The sequence below is a fragment of the Mizuhopecten yessoensis genome, unplaced genomic scaffold, assembly GCF_002113885.1.
Source record: "Mizuhopecten yessoensis strain PY_sf001 unplaced genomic scaffold, ASM211388v2 scaffold10585, whole genome shotgun sequence".
NCBI classification, from domain to species: Eukaryota; Metazoa; Mollusca; class Bivalvia; order Pectinida; family Pectinidae; genus Mizuhopecten; species Mizuhopecten yessoensis.
Genome location: NW_018408620.1, coordinates 290,932 through 311,041, shown reverse-complemented (window position 1 = coordinate 311,041; position 20,110 = coordinate 290,932). Strand labels below are relative to the sequence as shown.

Genomic DNA, 20,110 nt, shown 5'->3' with positions numbered 1-20,110 from the left:
CAATCTTATGACTTACATCAGCAATGGTTTCATACACACTATCCCATCACTTCATTTTGACTGGTGTTTTCTCAATCGAAAGCTCAAAATGCAATCACTTATATTACGATGACAGGTGTTTTCTTGTTATGGTAGAGTATATTTGAATGACTTACGTGATCATTACAGGTTGTTTGTCGTTGCCATACAGCATGGGTTCCAGTACATCCTCCTTGTAGTTCTGGGTCCAGGTACGTACTGGCAATTCCGTGATCTCCACGGTCTGCTCATCAATGACGGATATTTCACCAGACACTAGGTACCGATTGGTACACAGTTCCTGAATTGATCCCTTGAAACCCTTGAAGGAAGGTATCTGAAAGTGAAACACACACAACATTCAGAAAAATCTTTCTTCGCTGAAGATTGCAGTATATATTAAAACCAAAATATGCAGCTCACCTATCAGAAAGATCTGATCAGGACAAATTGATGCGCACTCTCAGGTTTAATCTTAAGCTAGTGTCGAGATTAATCAATCAAGGAATCTGTAGCAGATTTATCAGAAACATGACCTAACCAACCAATACTCAACAATGTTGATTTAATCGGCACACCACCATAACAGGCAATTTATTTTTAAAACATGCATCTTTTACTTTTACACTCAATATATATGTTCTGTGCTTAATAGGTTTTCTTTGTGTTTTTTTTTTTTTTAATTCATGCTAAAAGCCTGACTTGATATCCAACAAAAAGAGGTATCACTTGAAATATAACAAATCTACCATACTGCTCCTCACTTAATTTTTGTGTACACACATATCTTACTAAGACATATTTGTGAAAATATGAATTCACAAAAGGAAATATGCACCCATGTTTAAAATTATATTGGTCTGGAGCCAATATTTTTATAATCAAATTCCTACCTGGTGCCATATTATTATGTTTTAAACGTGGTATTATTTGATAATGTCTTAATTGACAATCAATTTTCCGATTCAATGTTGAAATCAAAATCTTATTAAAAATCAAGACAACACTTCTTAACCTTCTGTGAAACAAACTAACCTTTTGGAAGCCTCAGCATTATTTCTGATATATGAGGGGCAATGAGGCACTTTATGTAACCCTCATCGCCCACATTCCCTCTTGCCTATTCCCAATACATATGTCCAACAATTGTATCAGACCCCTCTTCTTTTTAACAAACGTGTCACCTCCTATATGATCATGTGGACTATCCTTGATTCAACACTTTACAGAGTTTTTCCATACATATTGTGAACAAGAGGCCCAAGGGCCTTAGCGGTCACCTGAGATATATTGTAGGGACTGGTAGTTCAATTTCATTGTTGAGATGTGATGTGGAAATCAAAATGTAAACTAAGTGAAATACAATACTTGTTATTTCATCAAAGGATAAGAATTTTGAAATATTGGTAAATTTTCCCTTTGGGGCCCCTCCCTAGACTCTGGGAATGGGGCAGTAATCTAAATTTTACAACGTAAAACCCTTATCCACCAAAGATGATTCTGACTAAGTTTGAATAGTTTTCTGCTAAAAATGGATAAATATACCCAAAAGTGTTATTTCCCTATGTAAACTTTACCCCCTCCCCAAGGAGTGACTGTAATACACCTGATTCTGGAGAGGAAGATTTTTGAAATTTTAGTTAATTTTCCCTTTGGGGCCCCGCCCTGGCCCCAGGGGTTTGGGTAGGAATCCCAATTTTACAATTTGAAACCATCTTCCTCTAAGGATAATTCTCACCAAGTAAGAATAATTTCCTACAGAAAAGTGTCAAAATATACACAAAAGTGTTATTTCCCTACATAAACTATAGGCTTCGGGGTCCTGAAATTTACAATTTAAATAAAGCTGATGATGATCTTTCCATCCATACAGAGAAAATTACTAGTCTGGAGAAGAAGATTTTTTAAATATTGGCTAATTTTCCCTTTGGGGCCCGACCCTGGCCCCAGGGATTGGGGTAGGAATCCCAATTTTACAATTTTGTAGCCTCATCTACCAAGGATGATTCTGACCAAGTTTGAACAAGTTCCATCGACTGGTTCTTCAGAAGAAGTCGAAAACGTAAAGTTTATGCACGACGGATGGAAAGCGATCAGAATAGGTCACTTGAGCAAAGCTCAGGTGACCTAAAAACTTATGGTTCTCCAATCATTCATACCATTGGCAGAGGCTCGTCGTTGTCCATAAGCCTCTTGATGTTGGCTATAATTTCCCGCGGGTCGTAGTTGGCGACTTTAGTACTCCAGCCAGTACCAATACCTTCGGCTCCGTTCACTAAAACCATTGGGAGGATAGGACAGTACCAAAAGGGCTCGATCTTCTGATTGTCATCAAACAGGTGCTCCAACAACGGCTCATCCTTTGGATTAAAAGCCAGTTTGGCCATTGGACTGCAAGAATGAATAGATAATGCTTTGTGAAAGGACAAGGGGCGGTAAGGGTCATTTCTGGCCTCATCAGGGATTTAGAATTAGTTGTTATATATGTAATCTGGAATAAATGAAGTACACAAATATGAAATTCAAATTCATCCAACAACTGGTATTAGAGATTATGACATAACAACGAGAGGTATAAGTCCGCATTTTTCATAGTAATTTACTAAATTGCGTGAATATCATCTGTTGTGTGCTATTTACATTGAAAATAGGCCCTTTTGAAGCAAATCAATTATACCCTCTTCATTTTTTGAAAGCTTCCGCATGCAAAAAAAGCATTGTAATACCAGTGTTCATTCGTAGCAAGGTTTGTAATTAACACAAGCTAATACGCAAAATGCGTTAATACTTGACACTTAAGCGTTTTGAATATGTCCAGCCCGCTTCCTGTTCGAAGTGTGTTGAGAATAAGAAGGGGATTTCCGAATATGAGTTAAGCGCTATTCTGATTGGCTAACATATATAGTCGGGGTCCGTGCGCGTCATGATCAATGTCAAGGTCGCACAAACCGCAAGTTAACAGATGCCTTGTGCCTCGCAGACTAGACTACCCATCGAATCGGGCATCGATGTCATGTTGGACTAAAATCACCAACTTTTTCAGACGGAAATTGGCAACAGAGAATGAATCAGACAGGCCTATCCGCCCTGATAATACCAAAAGTGAGGATGGTACGTCAGAAAATCCTCCGAAAAAAATCAAAACATCGGAGCAAGAAATCATGTGTCGGCTCAAGACTTTGAAAACAAATTTGCAGTATCTTACGCTCCAAGTGAATATTTTCTTGTCAGCATAATAATATTTTAAGATGACCTTTAGAATTTATATGACAAAAAGCATTTCTATAGTGTGAATCTATTCCTATAGTGTGAATCTATTCCTATAGTCCAAAATAGAATGCATAGCCGTCGCACGACCATTTTTTTAAAGCGTAATCAAAACACTGACATATGAGTTTTAATTACATTTTCTTGTGCTATTTGAACTTGAAAACTAATCATCTGTAGACATACAATGGTGCATGGCTATATATTCTAAGACTACATCATTGTTATAACTGATTTGTTGACACATTTATTTTTAAGTCTTTTTGCAAAAAGTTATCCGATTTGGGTACTGCCTCCTTACATTGGAAAAACAACAAACAAATAAAAAATATACATGACAAATTTTTTTTACTTGTTTAAATTTTGTTTTGCTTTTAACTTTCAAATCTACAAGAATATTATTGCTTGTAGGTTCAAAAATTAAGTTCAAACCTTGCGTAGAAAGTAATCTTTTGTTTGTCACATGAGGAGGCTTCATTTCTGCATTCTAACTGTCCAAAAACACTATAATTTGGCTATTTCTGCATGCCAACGCAATTTTGTTGCTATGGTAGGGCACCTATGCAGGCACATTGAAAAATCTTAATTAAGCGATATGATGTTTATAACAGAAATTGGTCAATGAATTCACTTAAAATTACTTTTTATGAGGCCAAAAATGATCCATAATGCCCCAAGTCCTTTCTTTCTGACAACGAATGCAGGTGTTCTTGCTTTTAAAGTGAAATCCTCAGTACAGAGGCTGGTAGTTGTATTTCTAGTTTGAGGAGGTCTACATACCTGAGTTGTGTGAAGATGTAACGGGGACTAGCAGCATCTTTGCCACCATGAAGGCGGGTACCAAATTGACCAATGGGTTTTAGTGTGTTAATGTTGTTGGAACCAACAAAGTTCTGGGCCAAGTTGACAATTGTCCCCATAAGGGATGCCTACAAAAACAAGTACAATTTGTATAAACATTTACCACAACATTACTTGTAAATATTTCATTTCTCTTGTTCCCTTTGAAGGAGGCTACACCCATGTAAATGGAACACTATGTAATGTTCAGGGTAAAATAAAAGCTAAAATTCCCTGAAGTGTAAAAATGTAAACAAAAAAAAAAGGTTTAAAACTGTCAAATAAAAAAATCAAATATGCACATTATGCCATCAAAAGGAAAAATGCAACAACATCAGGAATCTGATACAAAGAAGACACGATTTTGTGATAAAATTATCATACCAGCCAGATAATACTTTCAAATTAAAATCTGAAATTCTTCTTTACTTAAAAGTCTGAAATTCTTGTGCTAGTGCAATGATAGCTAAAACTTCAAGTTTAAAACTGTTCTTCTACTAAAATAAGATGTATAAACTACCTCTCCATGATGGTAAGCAGACTGTTCTCCCACAGAGCCTGCCAGCTGAGCAACCTTGATTTCTTTCACCAGGTTACGCTTGAAGCAGGTGAAGATGACCTTTCTCTGTCCTGGCTTGAAGCCGTCTACCATGGAGGGGATTGAGCGGTTGTTGTCTGCGTTGCTGAACAAGATCAGCTCACGGTTGATGAAGTCGTTGAAGGTGATGTCTTTTGTCTGTTTCCCATACAGGTACAGCTACAACAGGTGGATTAATTACAGTGTTGTGTCCTCAAACAGTACAGGCCGGGGTGACAAGGTTTAGGAATGAAGGACGCTTAGTCTAGTAGAAAATATAATATAAAACTTGCGACATTCTCATTCAATTTGATTCCAAATCTTCTTGTTTTAACATTAAAATGAAAATAAATACCTGTAAAAACCAATGGTATTGAAAATATTGATTTCTTGGTGCAATAAAACTGTTTTTTGCTTTTAATGTTAGAAGGAAACCTTTGCATTTATGGATTATTCTTGGGGAAAAAATATACTGGTGGCACGGCAGTAAAGTGGTAGGACGCCAGGCTCGTGACCGAAGGGTTGTGGGTTTGAATCACGTCACAGCACTGTGTTTTATCTTGGAACAATATTTTTCTCCACTTGTTCCAGTCTACTCAGTTGTAAATGAGTACATGGTTGGGCAGTGCTGGAATTGTTGAATGCTTGCTGTGAGCAACTAAATGACATCACTGGCTGTATGCTCCAAAGGGAGTTGAGAAAGATATTGGCTGGTTGTAAAGGCCCAATAACCACGGATAATAATATGTGAACCCCTTTGAGACGGCCTACTAGCTGGGCTGTGACAAATTGGTATATAAGAACCTCGAAATATAATAATTATGTATAAATGCTGGATGTATTACTGTAGAGTAGCCTTAACCTCCTTTTACAGTATCAAGCTAACAATACTTTGTGGAAGCAAGTCTTACGCATTGTTGCAATCAAATTTATATAACAGCTTGTCCCACTTTTTTCACAAAATGTTAAGCATTGAAGCTACATGTATGCGTAACAGCAAAAGACATACCTCTGGCAAACCCATTTCAGCACGCCTTTTTCTTTCCTCCATCCACGTAGTCAGCCATTCTTTCCTCTCCTCTACCTTCTTCTTACTAAATGCCTGCAATGAAATATCATCATGAATATGTATTTTGGGTTCTATAAGGTCAAAAAAGATGATGTACAACTATATCAAATATTAAAAAACACCCAACAGCCTTGAACTGACATTAACAGTAGACATTAACAAACCATTGTCTGACAATTGTTTTTCTGTCCCACCGCAGGTTATCTAGAAAATCTAGTTTGTCTCCCAGTTGTTCGTGGTCTCAACTTTGAGCTGTTCCTACTGTATTTGCATTAAACAGGGGTGGTTTTCCTCAATTTGCTTTCACAAATACTTCAACAAGATTTGAAACATATAGTCAAAATCCCATCAACAAAATGGCTATGAAATTGGCGTTATACCAGTGTAATGGAGGCGTCGTCCTCTACACCAGTGTAACGGAAGTCAATCTTGTGCCTCTCCATGTCAGAAAAGTACTCCTTTGCTTCCTTTGCTGTGCTGGTACCCAAACCTACAACCACAGTATTCTTCTACATAACACTTCAAGCTAAAGCATGTCAAATTTATAGTTTCCTACATCCCAAACAACTAAGGTCAGTTTTCCAGTATTTCCTCCTATGAAATATTTTCAATTGGCAAAGCTGTTTCAATGAAAAATATTTATATGACAGATTTTTTTAAGAAATCATTTCAAATGACAGATAGCATCTCTTAATCAAAAGTTACTGAAAAGGGACTAAAACCACTGGAAATTAAGAAAGAAGAAACATTTCTGTTTGGTCTTAGGCATAGCCCCATGCAGTGATAAATGTTGTTTAGACTTTTCTCAAATACAGAGTAACTTACAAGTGATTCTCTAACAAGTGTGAGAGACGAGGAGACGCAAACCTTTGTAGTACTTGACTTTCCACGTGTGCCAGTTGTCTGTATCCCTTTTCCACTCCTCAAACTCAGGCAGACTGTAGAAGGAATGCTCATCCTTACCCTTGCTCACCTGCAAAGGCAGTTCAATAAACAATCATGCATAATCAAAAGTTCAGCGACAGATGTTACACACAGAACCTGTCGACATATCTGAAACATTATTACAAGATATAAATTTAATTCAAATTTAATTAGTACATCAGTACAAATATTGCATAAAGGACGTTTTGAAAAACTAGAACTTTAAGTTGAGATATCAGTACAAATATTGCATAAAGGACGTTTTGAAAAACTAGAACTTTAAGTCGCTATCTCAATACTTCCTGCAACTCTGTACAATAAACTTTTGATTGGTACGTTCATATTAAATGAAAAATATACAGAAAATGTTTCACATAAGCTACCTTTCATACCTATACTTTTAAAGCACAGTGCACTAAATCCACCCTAACAAACGATCAACTGTACTCTTCGTTACCATTGTCTTGGTTTAAATGAACATCTTTAAGAATTCCAACATTTCTCCTTATACATTGCCTGCCATCTTATGTGTTATTCTACGCTAATAAGAGCAATCAGATCAATCAGATCAATCAGCAAACAGGATGATTTCATTGATTTTATTGTTGGTCATTGATTGTCTACATATAGTGCCATGATTAGGTGTGATGGACACTGACATTGAGTAGTTTTCACCTTACACAGTTCAAGATGTTCTTAGCCTGTTCACGATGTTCTTAGCCTGTCTTCAATTTATTCATAGAAAAATGTTCTTCTCTATGTTGCCTGTAGTTTTGTCTGTTCCAACCATTGATAAATGAAATCCCAATGCTGTGATCTATTCATACTTTAGAAGACACCAGTAAAACATGCTTTACCTTGACGATAGGTGTGATGAATTGGTTGACGACGTTACGTTTGAGCAGGGCGGGCCAGAAATGATGCATCAGGTTGATGAGTAGGCCCTTGATGTGGGAACCGTCCTGGTCCTGATCGGTCATGATCATCAGCTTACCATAACGCAGTGTCTTCAGCGATTCCTCACTGTCATAATTCTGTTTGAACTGCAGGCCCATGATCTTTATGATATTGTTGATCTCTGCGTTTTCCATGATCTAGAAGCAATTTTATATATATATCATAAATGATCAAAATATTTCTTTTCACACAATACGGTACATTCTGTAATTAAATGACACAGGAAGAAATATTCATAAAGACACCATTCAGTATTATTCAAAACAGGGTGCAAAATGATTGTTATACTGACATTTAAAAGATTTCCTATCCTTTATTAAACAAAAATGTGTTGAATTCTCAGCAGAAGTACTTGTTATTTTACATACAAATTGGTGGTTTGATTTTGTGGAATTAATGCTACCCAGAAAGGTTTTTTTAATGTACTAATGACCAATTTTACAGTTAAAAAGTATCTTGAAGGAGACAGGTGTTATACACATAATTATACTTCATTTAAAGTTATCAAAGACTTCAATTGATTTCTTAGCAGACTTATCCAAAATAATGTTATCAATTCTTGTGTAATGACCAGTAAGTAAAACATAACAATTTGATTATGTGACGTACCTGTTTATGTGTGGCCTCGCGCACATTGAGCACTTTTCCCTTGAGAGGGAACACCCCAAACTTGTCACGCCCTACAACCCCTAGACCAGCCACTGCAAGTGTCTTGGCCGAGTCTCCTTCAGTCAGAATGAGGGTACAATCCTTGGAAAACCTGGTTCCAGCCTCATTTGCATCGTCCAGTTTCGGGATTCCTTTGAGCTTGGAGTGCTTGCTGCCGCTGCACTTCTTGTTCAGCTGTGCCTGTGCCTTGAATCTCACCCAGCTCATGATGCTTTCCACGATTCCACACTTGCTGACCTGAAACAATTGCACAAAGTAACAGCGTTAATGACACCTGTGTTATGTGATGCTCAAAGCTAGGATTTCCCAGTCAGGAAATTCAAAACTACTGGAAACCAATTCATGCTGATCTGGGAATAAACAAATTTTTTAAAACTTTATTTATATTTGCATAGGTATTGACTAGGTTCATTTTAAGAGATTTATTTCCATCTAAGCGAAGGGAAAGCAATCCCTGTAGTCAATGGGACGGATATCACAGACACATGGTTCTGATTTGAGTTAACACTTTTGGTTATACCTCTGGCATTATAGATAACCATTGTAGCCCTGATTTGAGTAAACACTTTTGCTTATACCTCTGGCATTTAAGAAATCTTAAAAACAAAAACTTTTTTCACCTTCAATGTATTCTAATGTTATTCAGTTTACAAAGTATCTAAAATTTCTTACCGAGGTAGCAAACTTTTCAGACAGAGAACACTTTGATCCAAATGCCTTGACCTGTAGAGTCATGTTTTCCTTGGTTTGCGAATCAAATGTTGGGTTTTCTATCATGGAGTTCACAAAAACCCATAAATGGTTCTTGATCTGAAATACAGAAGAAACTTTTCAATGATAATATTGTAATACAGAAGAAACACAGATGTATTATACAAAACAGAAGAATTATAATGCCATGAGCAAGATGAAACACTGAATTGCAGAAACAGAACTATCGGAGAAAAATGAAGATTGCTTTTCATTGCGAAGTAGATTCTGCATCAGATCTTATAAAAGAAAAAAATGCCTTCGGAAATATTGATTTAATGTGAATTTGTTGGAAAAAAACGTTATTGGAGGAAATTCAAAACAGCCAAAGACCATGCATTTTACAACCTTAGTTAATTCATACAAGTAGATATCTACAAAGAGAATACCAATGAAATTAAACTTTGCTTAAGGATCCCTGTCGCAATGCACTGTGGATTTTCCTTAATTTCAGTAACCTCCCCTTAACTTCGGCCAGCACAGTTTGACCAGGACACCTCCACTGACCAGGTAGCTCAATCACTTAAGAGTGACAGTATAACAATCTGAAGTCCAGAGATCAAATACCGGTCTAGTCCCATTCAATTTTTACTTTCAGAACACTACTGTTGATTATATTTTGTCATTTCACCTTCAATATTTCTTATAAGAGAAAGGTATGGTTTTCTTTTCAGAAATAATTCATCAAAGCCATTGTTATATATATATCAGAAAACAGTTTCCAATACTTCAGTACAATATCAGAAAACAGTTTCCAACAGTGCTGATTCTAGGATTTGTCCAATGGGGGGGCCTTGGGCCCCTTCAGTATGAAATAGGGGGTGCTGCTGCCAAAGGCAGCAGCTGAGGAGCCAAGTGACAAGGCAGGGGAGGGCTCGACATCGTCTGCTCCAGTTTCACTGTTTGGTTCGCCTGTTTCGGTTTCAGATTCGTCGGTAACCTCTCTCTCATCCCTGTCTAAATGGTGGCGGTTTGCCGTGAAACTAAACTCAAACAGCGTTCTTTTCCTATTCATTTAGAAGCTGTACATTCACCTTAGACCTCGTGTAGGTCCAGTACGAGGTCGCCGCACGTGCGAGAATGTTTATTTTAAGAGCCCCATTCTGATTGGCGTAGCTTTAATAAATCAGCCAATGAAAACTGTCATTTCAAAAGACGTTTCGGTCTCTTGCACAACATGGCCGACTTTGTTATCGTACAACGATTGAACCGCGAAAGAAATAAATGAACGCAAAGGATTGTCTGAAAGGGGGGATTTATCAAAGAGTTGCGGCATTAGGCCCGCACTGAGGTTTGATTTATGCGGGGTTCTTTATATTTTTGCGGGAATTCTGCGATCCCGCGCCCTAGAAGCAACACTGTTCCAATACTTCAGTACAGTTTAACTTATTGGCAGGGGAATAGGGATCCTTAATATTTCAAGGATAGGACTCTGACTTTTATCGGTTGGTACTCAAATCTATTTTGAAATGCTGCTTTGATGTAAACAAAAGTCGAGGAATGTATGCCTTTTTGAGACTCATTTACTCGTAAATTCACTTGAAAGACTAGTATTAATATGTAGCAAGGCTGGTCTGCATGGATCTCTAATGCTAGAGATCAAAGGTACAGCTGACCAGCCATTTGATGATTGTCCAGAACATAACTTCCTTTCATTAGTATGAGATTACCTGAAATGGTTTGATGGCAACTCCTCCCTTGTTTTTCTTCTTGACAAGTTCAATGAGTTTGTTGACAATCTGATCCGTAATGTAGTCAACATGACGACCACCCTGATGGAGGAAAATATCAGGACATTTCAGTAAGTGTACAGCTGAATTTTAGTTATTTCTCTTGTAGCAATACCATGCATTTTTCCCATTTCAACAATTTTACTCTGATGTAATAATTCTGATTCTTATGAAAATAGTTTTTAAGGCCATTTGATTGGTTGTATTAATTTACTAATGTGCCTGACACTAAAACCATCCTCACACAATGCACCTTGGATTGAAGTACAACCAATCAAATAACAAAAAATAGATGCATGTCAAACTGATATTAATGTGACCCCTGTCTCCTCTGTAATGAGTGAAATACAGAATCATTTATACTTTTATATTTTGGAAACAATTCTTCAATTTATATATATATATATTTGAATAATTTAATTAAAGCAATGTACAACATAAAATTGGAAACATCTATCAGTATTTCTATCCCTATTCAAGTAAAGATTTAGTATCCCCAGTGAAATTTTAGAAATTATCAGTGAAGCTCTATGAAATATTATATCTTAACATGTGAATTTATGGTTGGTTGGTTGGTTAACAGGTTTTGCGCCTACATGAATCCGCCCTTACGGGTTTCATCTCACTGACGGAAGTCAGTGTTCAGTCGGCGTGAGGGAAGTTGCCTTCCCTCAAGGTTGAGCATTGCTTTTATACTGGTCAATCAAAATGGTATTTTCTATATATTGCCACAGACTTTCTCTGATATTTTTCTTCTAAAAAACATAAATCTCAGATGTAGTAAAATAACTCACAAAAGAATATACCGGTAGATCTAACTTAAACATTATCTTATGGTATTGAAAATAAAGCTAGAGGTGTCTGTTGCTAACAAAGGATTCTTTGTGACTAAGAGAACTATAAATGATCAATGTTTCCTTGGTAAGACAGATCTCCGGGGCCTTCAAGCCACCACCCACCTTTGTTGTGGCAATACTGTTTACAAAGCTGACTTGCTGGAATCCCTTTTCGCTGAGCATGGCTGCCACTTCCCAGCGTTGGTGGGCCTTCTCGTAGCATACCTTGATAGGCATGTTATTTTCATCCATCTTGTCCTTGACATACAAGTTGATGTATTCCTGGAAGTTTTTCACCTGCAGAAAAACACAAACAGCAAACATTGAATGGAAGTGAGGGTTATCCTGGTCCTTTTTGAGACACATTAAATGCAGTTAATTTAGTTTTGATACCATTTGAAGTTTAAAGTGCAAAGGCTTCCAACATCATGTGTCTGTCTGTTCTACTTTAGTCTTAATACAATGTGTCACAAAACTGTATTAAGGTTTTACGTCCTCACAGCAGCCAAGGTCAGATACATATAATGTCCAGGGGTAACAGGGCCACTTAACAATGCTACTTCACTGAAATGTCAGGATCTAAACACAGAAGCATGGTATTCCAACCAGTCACATGATAGAGATAATAAGCTAACATTACCATGTTCCATTGACTTGGTAAAGCTGAATCTAAAGCAAAGAGCAGGAAATCTTTAGGACTTTCATTGATTCTTAGGAGACAGAATTCAAATTGTTCCTCAATTGCAAAAACACTCAATACTGAATAGTAAGGCAAAAAGTGAGGTGCTGTCAACTAAGTCATAAGTCATTAGGAAACAGAAAAATAGTTATAAATGAAGTAGGAATCCAGGCAAAAAGTGAGGTACTGTCAACTAAGTCATTAGGAAATAGAAAAATAGTTATAAATGAAGTAGGGAAAGATCCCTAAGAACCAACAAACAAAAAGTCTATATGTATCTTATAGTTCCCAAGTGTTGTAAAGCAAAGGGAGTAGCAGATTTGTTTATTTTCGTGGAAAAATACTGAAACATAACAATGAGTTGACGTCAACCTGAACCAGTTAAAATCATATCATGATTGTGATATATCCTCTTCTGGTAGATGTCACTCAATCTAATTAAAATTATATCTTCACATCGCTCCCGTTTACTGATATGTCGCGTTGAAGATCTAACAACATCCCATAGAGGGTCACGTCAGAGGTCAACATGAATGCATTATCGTATTTATAACAAGCCAATCAAAACGCGACATAACTCTTTCTTTCAACCAATCAGAAAGCAGGACCTGTAGCATTTAATGCAGACACCTCGTAGCCCAAAATCCACTTTTTCGTCTGGTCCAGTGATAGTTTGAATATTGCGAAGCCTGTCATTGGTTAATTTTAGTTTCAGGTTGTTAAACTTTTTAACGACAACATCACCAGAAGAGGAAGTCTCTCTTATTTCAAAGCAAAATCCACAAATTGTACAAACGTTGTCTTGTAGATAGACACGGCGTGGTGTCATGGGCGCCGCCATTTTCGATGCTCATTTGACACCTCTCGGTCTTTTATCATAGCAAGTGTGTTCCGAAATCATTACATCATCACTTACAGAAATGCGTAAGCTCTCATCTGATTGGTTAATGCAAAGGTCGCCTGAACATGACCCTCTACGGGATGTTGTTAGATCTTCAACGCGACATATCAGTAAACGGGAGCGATGTGAAGATATAATTTTAATTAGATTGGATGTCACTGAACATTCTGTCTGTTCATTTGGCATTATGTACTTGGTTTCTTCACATGGAGATAAGAATTATGTATTGTCTTGTCAAATAACAATACTGTCGAAGTGGTTATTTACGCTGGGTGAAATTTATGCAATTTGAAGGTTAAAACTATACGCGCGGGGGTTATTTACGCTGTCGCGGTACGACGTTTACTCTGCAGAGCTATCTCCCTCACTTTACAAAATGTGTACAGGTAAAAATACTAGTAGCTACTGTGTACATGTTATGTATGCGTAACGACTAGTCATTGGACAGATGAAAATAAAGGTGAACTGTTTTCATGTGTATGTCTTATACCAGCTGATTTCGTAATCAAGCACGTTTTCCAAATAACATTGAACCTCAATGCAATCAGGTTTATTTATGAATTTCTCTGTGCCTTTATGTATATTTTCAAATTTGTTGTTCATTGGAGTTATCTGCCGCTAGCTACGGTACAGTAGTGGATACTTCGAATCAGAAGAATTTTATCGGAGTTTAAAAAATTTACCTATTTACAAGTGGTGGACAGATACTTGGGTAGGTTACCGGTTTGTATCATATATTGTACATGAACATTGTGAACCTTGAATACGATAATATTGAAGCAATTTGAAAATATGACCTCACAAAATTCAACAGGGCCTACGGACCTGGCCGGGGTAATGGCCATGCTAGTGGACATAGCGAGTAAGGTGAGCTCATCGGTAGGTGAGAAAGTGGGTCAGACGGCCAGTAAGCCCACATACGCACAGGCTATGAACAATACAGGTGTACCGGGTATTGATGTACGTGACAAAGATGTCACACTGGATGCCAGTAATGACAACACGATGGATGCGGGCGTGACCGATGGGGTCCTATACCCCCCGGGATACGGCACTGCTAAACCGGTGTTTTTGAAAGAAACGGATGTTTTTGAAGTTGACAATATTAACAATTTTAATAAACAATGGTTAAACCACACTGAGATGTATATGAGTTTGGGCGCTGTAATACCAGCAGAACGACTCAGTGGTATTCAACGTACCGGTAATGTGTGGCGAATATACCCAGACAACATTCCTGATCGCGTGAAATTACTCTCGACCGGTGTAACCGTTAGAGGGAAACACGTGTTCCTTATACCGGAAAATCCGCGACGCCCGAGGCATGATCCAATTAGCACAACGCGAATTAAAATATCAAATGTACCGTTATCAGCTGACGACGGGCTGATTAAGCGAGGTCTTGAGGAGCAAGGATGTGTTATACTAGACCTTTACAGGGAAAAACTAAGAATTAACAATAAACTTACCAATTGTGACACAGGAGATCGTATAGTGTTTGTAAAAAAACTGACATCAGAACTGCCGAGAACGCTACGACTCGGAAAATACTACAGTACCATTTGGTATTACGGACAACCAAAGACGGAAAGACAGACAGAAAAAAAACCAGAACAAAAATGTAACAAATGTCTAGAGACAGGACATAGTACGATAGATTGTAAGAATGACTGGACATGTTTCATCTGTAAGGAACGAGGACATAAACGACAAGATTGTACCAAGGACATGAATGAGTCAGAGACAGAGTCTGAGTCAGAGACAGAGTCTGAGTCAGAGACGGAGTCGAAATCAGAGACAGAGGCAGAGATATTCACAGAGACAGCGACAAACAACGAAACTGACAATCAACAACGAGACAACGAAAATAAGGCGGAGACTGGCAATACTGTAACAGAGAAAAAACAACAGAATAGAACATCAAGGAAAGATAGAAATGGACAGACAAACTCAATCAAACAATTTTTAGTCTCAGCTAAGGAAGGTTCTAAAACACCGGGGCAAGACAGAACGAGAAGCCTGTCAAAAAAAAGACCGCCTTCAGCAACAGAATTGAATGACGCAAAAAAATCAAAGAAAGGCACAGGAGAGAATGATGGTAATACACGATGAAGAAATATATACATATTCTCTCCCTTAATGTACAAGGGCTAAGAGACAAAGGAAAGAGACTGAGAACATACGAATGGTTAAAACAACAACAAACTGACATATTAATGATACAAGAAACACACTTCACTAATGAATTATGTGATGTAATAGATAATGAGGTAAATGAAGTATTACATTGTTTCCATAATTATGGGGAACGAAACAGTAAAGGAGTATCGATACTTATAAAAAAATCACTTAATGCTGTAGTTATTAACCACAGTATTTCTGATAATGGTCGATATATTTTAATGAATTTGAAAATTGGTGATAAAATGTTTACTTTAGTAAATATATATGCACCAAATATTGAAAATGAAAGGAACGCTTTTTTTAAATTAGTAACAAAAGAAATAAAGGAAAAGAGTATAGGAAGTACAATTATTGGGGGTGATTTTAATGAGGTACTTAATCAAAGAGACAGAAAAACAATAGGAAAGATTAGACATAAAAATATAACATATGGACTTAAACAATTGATACAAACAGCACACTTATTAGATATTTGGAGGCATAAGAACACAGATAGAATACAATATACGTGGAGACGAAACAGACAAGGGGCTGCAAGTAGAATAGACTATTTTTTAACAGAAAAGGGAAATTGCAGTATTATAAAATCAGCAGATATCCGTCCAGCTCAAATTAAATCTACAGACCATCAAGCAATATCACTGAAACTATTTATAGGTGACAAAAAGGGGCCGGGTGTATGGAAAATAAATAATAGTATTTTAGCAGATGAAGAATATAATATAATAATACAAGACAGTTTAAAGCAGTCAATTGAAATATGTAACAAGGAGAATTTAAATAAGAGAACAACATGGGATTATTGCAAGACAATGTTCAAACACGAAACTATTAATTATTGTGTTAACAAATCAAAGCAACGAAAGTCTGATATTGAAATATTGGAAAATAGGTTAAACCACTTACATAAGAAAATAAATTTAACAGAAAATGAACAGGTAAAAATAAAAGAAAATGAATCAAGGCTTGAAGATTTATACGAAAATAAAGCAAAAGGCGCACAGATTCGGGCTCGATCTATCTGGATAGAACAAGGAGAGAAAAATACAAAATATTTTTTAAACCTAGAAAAACACCGACAAACACAAAAAGTGATACATGAAATTGAAGACGAAAATGGGAAAAGAGTTCAAGAACCAGGGAAAATTATGAATACTATAAAACAATTCTATGAGAAATTATACCAATCCGATCAACAGAATGGTAATGACATAGATAGATACGTACAAACTATCGAAGAAATTAAGACATTAACAGATAAAGATAGGGAATTTTGTGATGGAGAATTAACATTAGAAGAATGCACGGCTGCGGTAAAAAAGATGAAAAAAAACAAAAGTCCTGGAATGGATGGACTCTCAGTAGAATTTTATGAGTTTTTTTGGAAAAAAATAGGTACCTTAGTAACAGATGTATTAAATGAAGCTTATGCTAATGGAGAGCTCAGTGAGACCCAAAAATATGGATTAGTAACATTGATTTATAAGAAAAATGAAATTGAAAAGCTGGAAAATTGGAGACCTATATCGTTGCTGAATATAGACTACAAAATTGCAGCACATGTATTAGCGACGCGACTGAAGGAGGTGATGCCTAAAATAATAAGCACAGATCAAAATGGGTACATTAAGAATCGATTTATAGGCTTTAATATAAGGCAAATCCAAGATGTAATTGATTATTCAGAAAAATTTAATATAGACTCGTGTATACTTTTTCTAGATTTTAAAAAGGCATTTGATACAATAGAATGGGACTTCATGTATGCTAGCTTACACAGATTTGGATTCGGTAAGTCATTTATTAATTGGATAAAAACATTATATTCAGATATTAAAGGATTGGTAAAAAATAATAATTGGATATCAGGTGAATATAAGATCTCAAGAGGAATTAGACAAGGTTGTCCGCTTTCTTGTTTAATCTTTGTAATTGCGGTGGAGCTAATGGCTACCAAAATAAGAAATACTGTTGATGTGAAAGGGTTTAAATTAAACAGAAAACACATCAAAATAGCGCAGCTTGCAGATGACACTACATTATTTTTGCAGTATAATGATATTCGTAAAGCTATTCAACTTGTAGAAGAATTTGGAAAATTCTCAGGATTGAAATTAAATAAAAATAAGACTGAGGGCTTATGGTTGGGTAGCAATAAAAGAAAAGGAAAACATTACGAGGGGATTAAATGGAAAACGGAAATTAAATCACTTGGAATATACTTTGGGACAAATACAAAAGTCTGTAATAATTTGAATTGGGAAAGTAAAAAGACAACAATGGATGAAATGCTTAAAAATTGGAAAAAAAGAAAACTCACTTTCATCGGAAAATCCGTTATAGTACAAACTCTTTTAATTCCAAAAATAACATATTTAGCAAATATGCAAATAATATCAAAGAGTCAAATAATTGAATTAGAGCAAAAGGTCTTTTGGTTTATATGGGAAGGTAGTGAAAAGGTGAAGAGAAAAACGATGATAGGACCGTATGAACAGGGCGGGCTGAAAATAAGAGATATTCAGTCACATATAGATATGTTGAGAGTGGGGTGGGTGAAAAGATTAATTGATGGCAGTGAAGCAAATTGGAAATCATTACCAGAAAAAATGTTTGATAGATATGGAAAAAAATATCTCATTTTTAAAATGAACATCGGTAAAATAACAAATCTTGGGAAAACTGATATATCTGATTTTTACATTGATATGTTAGAGGCGTGGATACGGCTAGGAGGGGGATTGAAACGAAATTGTAAAACATTTTATGATGTAAGAAAGGAAGTTATCTGGGGGAACAGCAATATAAAATTCAAAGGAAAATCACTTGTTTACAAACACTGGGCTGATAGTAACATAATAACAATCGATGATATTATTAATAGACACGGGAAAATAGACGAACAAAACATATTGAATAAATTACAAGATACTAGAAATTGGATAAGTGAAATAAACACTTTAAAAAATGCAATACCAAAAACGTGGTTAGATTTATTAAAAACAAATGAATCAAGATGCACACAAGTAAAATGTAGCAAAGGGTTTCTAACATATGATGGAAAACAGTATAAACAGATAGAAACTATTAATAATACATTTTTGTACAATGCGTTTATAGCAAAAAAGTGTATAAAAACGCACTCCATTGAAAAGTGGAAGAGAGTGCTGAACATAGCAGGATCACAACTTTTTAATGATTTGACTCAATTTATATTTTATAATCTGAAAGATAACCGTCATAAAATGTATAGATGGAAACTCTTTCAAAACATATTACCAAATAAAGTACTGCTAAATCAGTGGAAAATCGAGGATAATAATTTATGTAACATTTGTAATGTCACAGAGGATTATAGACATTACTTTATTGAATGTGACTATTTGAGTATATATTGGGCAAGAATAACAAAACTATTTAAAGGTGTTGGATATACAGTAAATATGCAAAATCTAAAATACATTGTAGTTGGTTACAAAATTAATTGTAATAGTTACACAGAGGTCAATATTTTACTTACTATAATTGGATACACCATTTATAAAGTATATCATATTAGCGAACAGAAACAGAAAGGAATTAATTTGTTATCCCAATTTAAGTATGAATTAAAAATGTTACATACCAAATATAAGAATAATAGGAAAAGTGCAATCAATTATTTCATCGAAAACTTATGAATTTATGTATAATGTATATAGACAGAGTGATAGATGTATGCCATGACATGAATTAAAAATGTTACATACAAAATATTAGAATAAGAGGTACAATCAAGTATTTCATGGAAAAAATATGAACTTACATATAATGTTTATGGTATAAATGAATGAATAGTTGGATATGTGAATGGATAGATTTATAGATGAATGGAATGAAAGATGAAGATGAACAAATGGAAAAAGTAATGAGTAAATGTAACATGTACTTGAAATAATGAATGGATAAATAAAAAATAAAAAAGACAACAAGCATTATGATGAACATTTCAATCAAGACAGCTCATTACAATGACCAACACAGTGGTGTTTTTTTTTTTAAATGGATAACTTTTTAAAATCTATCTAAATACTAAATATAATGGTATATTTATTTTTGTTTATCTTTTATTTCGATCTCCTTATATAATAAATTATTATTGTTGCATTCAAATATTGGATATATTATTTAAATGAAACATATCAAAACCTATTTTTTATTTCTTTATTTGCTATATATTATTATTTTATTTCATTAATAACCTATGTGATTTAAAACATACTTCACATTATTATCATTATATGTATTGGAAAACATAATTAAGTATAAAGAAAAGGAATGCCAAAATATATCATGTTCTCGCAATGCATAATATGATATATATTATATATAGAATAACTCTACAAAAAATAAAAATAAAAATAAAAACAAAACAAAAATATTAAGAAAGGTGTTTCTTATGGAAAAAATATATTCAAAATGGTATTTATATAATTATTATTATTTGGCAATAGCAATCGTAAACAAATAATAATGAAAACGCACACTGTCACGGTATTGTTATTGATGATGCTGAATGATTAACACTGAGTGCAAAAAAAAAAAAAAAAAAAAAAAAAAAAAAAAAAAAAAAAACTACAATGAATCAAGTAATTTATTTTATTTGTTATTGTTTTGATTTATAACTTTACTCGACAATGTACGTTAATTAGTATTACGTTGACAAAACA

General features: G+C 35.3%; 1 protein-coding gene across 3 annotated transcripts in view; it reads right to left on the bottom strand.

Moving 5' to 3' along the window:
• LOC110461167 (DNA topoisomerase 2-alpha-like) overlaps window positions 1-20,110 on the bottom strand; it is a 45,772-nt gene that overhangs the window by 18,160 nt on the left and 7,502 nt on the right. For all 3 annotated transcript variants that reach the window (XM_021514512.1, XM_021514511.1, XM_021514510.1), the window contains exons 8-19: window positions 11,761-11,934; window positions 10,742-10,843; window positions 8,994-9,131; window positions 8,262-8,558; window positions 7,553-7,789; window positions 6,639-6,744; window positions 6,152-6,261; window positions 5,712-5,804; window positions 4,646-4,882; window positions 4,066-4,214; window positions 2,178-2,409; window positions 156-355 (exon numbers count right to left, since the gene is read on the bottom strand). In XM_021514512.1, coding sequence (XP_021370187.1) covers window positions 156-355; window positions 2,178-2,409; window positions 4,066-4,214; window positions 4,646-4,882; window positions 5,712-5,804; window positions 6,152-6,261; window positions 6,639-6,744; window positions 7,553-7,789; window positions 8,262-8,558; window positions 8,994-9,131; window positions 10,742-10,843; window positions 11,761-11,934 — 2,075 coding nt within the window. The remainder of the gene's footprint in view (window positions 1-155; window positions 356-2,177; window positions 2,410-4,065; window positions 4,215-4,645; window positions 4,883-5,711; window positions 5,805-6,151; window positions 6,262-6,638; window positions 6,745-7,552; window positions 7,790-8,261; window positions 8,559-8,993; window positions 9,132-10,741; window positions 10,844-11,760; window positions 11,935-20,110) is intronic.